Source organism: Pygocentrus nattereri, chromosome 12 (assembly GCF_015220715.1).
Source record: "Pygocentrus nattereri isolate fPygNat1 chromosome 12, fPygNat1.pri, whole genome shotgun sequence".
NCBI lineage: Eukaryota > Metazoa > Chordata > Actinopteri > Characiformes > Serrasalmidae > Pygocentrus > Pygocentrus nattereri.
In genome coordinates, this window is record NC_051222.1 from 3,868,142 (window position 1) to 3,873,550 (window position 5,409).

General features: G+C 43.6%; 1 protein-coding gene across 1 annotated transcript in view; it reads right to left on the reverse strand.

Annotated features, from left to right (window-relative positions):
* Positions 1-772: 772 nt before the first annotated feature.
* Positions 773-5,409, reverse strand: part of LOC119264775 — a 34,659-nt gene continuing 30,022 nt past the window's right edge. Inside the window, exons 2-3 of the mRNA XM_037543608.1 lie at positions 3,521-3,706; positions 773-2,017 (exon numbers count right to left, since the gene is read on the reverse strand). Of these exons, the coding sequence (XP_037399505.1) occupies positions 1,176-1,940 (765 nt within the window). The 5' untranslated portion in view covers positions 1,941-2,017; positions 3,521-3,706 and the 3' untranslated portion in view covers positions 773-1,175. The remainder of the gene's footprint in view (positions 2,018-3,520; positions 3,707-5,409) is intronic.

Sequence of the window (5,409 nt, forward strand, 5' to 3'; positions counted from 1 at the left end):
AGTGGGGTGATGTGAACGCCACGCATCGGAGAGCCCAAAGTCGTTCATATATTGTTTTACAGTGTCTGCAGACTGCCAGTTCCTTTGACTCACTGCTGTACTGAGCCTGTCGATTTTTGGATGAAGCACCAGGTTGAAATCTCCTCCTATTATTAGTTTGGTGTCAGAATGATCAGAGAGTGCTGTGAAGATATTATGAAAAAAGGAGGGGTCGTCAACATTTGGCCCATATATATTAGCAATACATAAATGCATATTTAGAATCGATAAGTTAAGTATTATAAATCTACCTTCAGGATCTGTTATATTGTTGCTAATGGAAAAGTTTATCCTTCTGTTAATTAGTATGGCCACGCCCCTTTGTTTTGAGTTGTAGCAGGCTGAGTACGCATGAGGGAACTGAGGAGAGGTCAGTGTGTATGTAGGTGTTTTTGACATATGTGTTTCCTGTAGAAAGACAATATCTGCTTGCAAGTTGCTTAGCCGATTAAAAATTTTCAATCTCTTTTCCCTCGAACCAGCTCCACGTACATTCCATGTAACAAACCTCAGTGTACTCATGTTAAAACTAGCTGTTTGAGTGTTGGATGTTTACTAGAGGTGTATGTGTTGTATAAGTGTGCTGTATGCCTGTGTTGTATGTTTTGTGTGTGTATCTGCACTATATGTCTGTGTGTGTGTGTCTGTGCCTGCATGTATCGGTCGTGTATGCCTATGTGTCTGCGCTGTGTTTGTGTGTGTCTCCTGTATGTTTGTGTGAGTGTGTGCTGTGTGTCTCTGTGTGTATCTGTTAGATATGCCTGTATGTATGTGTGTGTGTGTGTGTGCTGTGTGTCTCTGTGTGTGTCTGTTAGATATGCCTGTATGTATGTGTGTGTGTGTGTGTGAACAAATCGCTTAAAGTGAATGAACAAATCGCTGTGTGGGTATTGAAAGAGAGAGGGGGAGGAAAAAAAGGTGATACGTAAAATGAAAGTGCACATACAACAACAGTAACAAAAAAAGGGAAAACAAATACATCTTAAGGAAGAAGAAAACATTTAAATTATTTAAGGCACTCTGCTTATTAAACCGGCATTAATGATTTTTTTTTAGACATGTCGTATTATACTAGTGGAAAGGTGATATGTTAAAGTATTCGGATAAAGGCGTCGGTGTTGGTACAGATCACCTGATTAGTACAGCCATGGTGTGATATTAATGTCGCGGTAGAGTTGACCGTTAACGTACAGTTTATCCACTGCAATGACGGCTCGGGAGCCTCCTTGGATGAAACGTTTACGGATGGGGAACAGGACCTTGCGTCGCTCCAGGATCTCCTTGGGGAACTGGTCGTTTAAACTAAAGTCCGTTCCTCTCAGTTCCCGGCCGCGGCTCTTTAACAGCTCTTTATGTTGGAAGTGTTCGAACTTAGCCACGATCGGTCTGGGTCTTCGCGCATCCGGCCGTTTACCCCCCAGGCGGTGAACGCGGTGGAAGCCGATGTTTTTAACGGTGTCCTCTGGAAGTTTTAGGTGAGTTTGTATGAATGACTTTACTGTACTTACCGGGTCTTCGTCTGCCTTCTCCGGGATTCCTGCAAAAATTAGGTTGTCCCTCATGCTGCGGGACTGGAGATCAAGAACCGTTTCTTTAATTTTTTTGTTTTCCTCCGAGAGCCGGGTCATTCCCTCGGTGAGCGATTTCACCGACTCTCTTAGAACCGCGTTTTCTGCAGCGAGTGATTCAACCTGCTGCTGGCTGAACTCCATAGACTCCCGCAGGGCCTGAAACTCTTGGTGGAGTATTTCCACTAGAGCCAGGCGAGCGTCGAATCTGGAGAGCTTGTTATTAATGGACTCCAGAACTTCCACCGTGCTGCTGGTATGTGGGCTGGCCGCTCCTGGGGATTCTTCGGGCCGGCTCCTCTTGGTGGATGGCGTCTTATTTGACTTGCTCATGATGACTCTATCAAAGCAGTCGTCTATATAGGCGAATATATCGCAGTGCTCCAGAGTGTTGGAGTTGTTGAGAATAACTAGATAGGAAATAAAGAAAAGACAACCTGAAAAATGGTTACTTATCTTTTGTGCTTGTCTAAGATTAAGCTAGCGGAATAGAAATAAATTAGCTGAAAAATTTAGCAGTGGCCTGCCGCCATTTTCATAAAGCTCCGCCTTCAGCCGGTCTTGCAGTCTGCCGTCTACTCTGTCATTTCCTGTCTCCAGCTTTTCTTATTTTGGAGCTAACATGGTGGATGTTGTAGTTGCTTAGAGTGAAAACACGTTTATTTATTTTCAACTTCAATGAAAAACATGCATTTTATACACGCCCACCACGTCGTATGGTTCTTAAATTAATAATAGACAAAAAAAAACCTGAACCCAGTGGTTTTTATTAAAACTGGGTTTTAATCTGGGACTAAAACCCAGTTCTGTGGTACATTTTACTCTGGTCAAAGTCCCAGTTTGGTCTAAATGATGATTTGACTGTTTTCTTCTCCTGATTTCCTGAAGCTCCTCGTTCCTCTGCTCACATCGTGGCTTCTGTTACAGGAACGTCACGGTCATGTTTGAGGTGCAGAGCTAAGAGGATGAACTCACCACAAGACCAAACCTGACGGTTCCCAGTCCAACAGGAACCTCTCAGTGAAATTAAAGAGGAATTTTATAGAATCACACAGACGTTCAGCTCAAACCAGCAGCTGAACACAAATGTGTTTCAGAGCAGAAAATCTAAACTATTACAGTAATAACTGGGTCTTTAGTTCATGCTCCAGACTGGACCACAATGATTAATCTGAGTAATAAAGTTCATCAATAAATAAGTTATATTAGATTAATTAACTGGCCAGCGGCGACTGATGGATTATTATTATTTTTATGGGTAACTATTTATTTCTGTTCTGTATTTATCACTTTTTGTTTTTCTGCATTTTCTTTATCCATTTTCATCTTAAAGCGTAATTGATAGGCTTTCGTCTGGTTCCTATCATCATCACTGTGAACAGTTCTGACTCTGTAAGTCTCTCTAGAACCAAGCGTTTCATAGCAAACCGCTCTGTGATGTTGTTGGCATGGTAACCATTTAATTATGCAGAAACTATGAAAAATGGGTGGAATTCCCCTTTAAGTCACAGAGCTGGTCTGATTTTTTTCTGTGAAGCGGCTCTGTAAGCTACTTTTTATCTAGAGCCCTGTTTAGTTATTAGTCATCATTTCTAAGTGAAGATCTTGAGAAAATCAGCCGTTATTCAGTCTTATTTAATGAGTTACAGTGAGACCCAGAACCATAAAAGGTTACAAATATTTTGGCTGCGTCCCAAACCGGAATACAGTGTCAGTAGACTGTGAGTAATTAGAGCTTCTATTAGTTCATTTGGCTCTTATTATGTCGGGAATATAAACGTCTGAAAGCCTCAGAAGCTCTTTTTACTTTTCTGCTGTAACTGTTTAGTCTAGACATCATCAAACCCACTGCAGCTGCTCTTTATTCTGGACTATTTCAGCTCCAAACACAGTTGATTATAAAACCTCTGTACCTTTCAAAGCTCCGAGCCTCCTGTGGTGCTTCGGCTCTCGGCCTGGACTTTTATGGTGGGAGAGCTTTTTCCCTCTGAGCTGATGTTCCTCTAAACTCAGACAGATCAGCTCTTTGATCCCGAGGCTGTCCTCAGTTTCCCTGCTCTTTCTCCTCCACTGCTCCTCACTCGTTCACCAATAATAACCTGAGCAACGACAAACATTCGTTACTCAGCCTTTAATAACATTAATAACACGTCATTATGATTAGAAGTCCACGTCTAAAAGACGACCCTGATCCTCAAAACCAGGAGAAACCATTTTGTGACGTCACGCTTAGTTTAAGGAAGAAAAACATTCATGTTGGTCTTTCAGTGTATCTTGTGCGCTCATGTTAATGTGTGACTTGTTAAAACGCTCATCAAATATCAGCGGAAATTTACTGGAAGCACCAGGAACACAGCGGGTTTTGACAGTGACCAGGGTGGGCTCACATTAAACCCCCTTGGGGGGTTGTGGATGTAATCTGTTGACATTGATGGGGGGCTGAGTGACGTCACTTATTAAAAACATTTTTAGCCTATTAGTTGATAATTAAACCAGCACAAACGAATATTAGCAGCTTTATTCCGTCTCTGACCACATGGGGGGGCTTCACGGGGGTCTGAGTGGCGCTAATCTGCCGCAGCAACGAGGCTCCCACAGACAGAGCTTAGCTAGATTAGCTCCTTCCGCTAACCTTCCCAAGCGTTAGAGACAGGACCCCCAGAGAAGCAGAGAGAGGGTCTAATTCCTGTCAGGGGGGTTTCATTTCATCACTGCCCACCTTTTAAAGCGAATTCTGCCCCCTGAAGTCCGGTAATCCCGGCTGGAGCTCCACTTGATCCGGCGCTGCTGAAAAATCCTCGTTTTTGTGTGTGTGGAGCTGAAAAAGGTCTCCGGGTCCCGAGCGGCTCCATAAAGCCTGTAGCGGCCGTTTGGAGGAGGTTTTACCGGAGAATAAAGCCGATAAACCCGCTGCTGTTGATGCTGTGAGCGAGTTACTGTGAGCAGCTCGTAACGGTCGCTCGGTTTAAACAGAGCCCGCGAGCGCCGGAGAGAGCGCGCGCTGCAGAGCGCGGCCACTTCAACTCTCCCGCCGGGATCTGATTGGTCTAAAACTCCTGACCGGCGCTCGATTCTCCTCTGACTGGCCACTTCGCTCAGCTCTGCTCTGCTGAGTGACCGCGCTGTGTTTTAAATCCGGACGCAGCTGAAAAGTGAAAACTCTTCAAATGGTTTAACATTTTAGCGCTTTATTCCTCTGAGAGTCGGAGAGTCTCGACTCACTGACTCACTGGCCGAGAGTCGATTCCTGCTCCCTGACGCGCTGGACTCGAAGAATCGATTCTTTTGGAATCGACTCTGCATCATTACTTTAGCCCCGAATGATTCATCACCATAGAAACGGAGCTCAGAAAGCGCGGGAACGGCGGAGGAAAGAAAGCAGCTCCACATTTTCTCTGAGGTAAAGTTTAATTTTATTAAACTGGCGTTTTATTTAGTGAAAGTCTGTTAATGTTGAGATGAACTGAACTGAGTGTGGAAGCTGGTTTTGTTATCTAGAACCGCTCATTAAAGAACAGAAGACAGACAGAAGTGAGCATTAAAAAATAAACACTTGTCTGATGAAAAGAGAAAATATGGTTCATTATTATTATAGAACAGGTCCTGGAGAAGGACTTTCTTCTGGACGTCTTCTGGGACAAAAGAATGACCATTTCAAACCGGTACATTTCTGAACTAAACCCTGGAAGTGGGACAAAGGAATGTGGCTCCGCCTTAATATGAAACGAAACACAATCTTGCCTGAAAAGTAATTACATTGTGTGAATATCACGGCTTTGTGTGCCAATTCATGGAATGAATA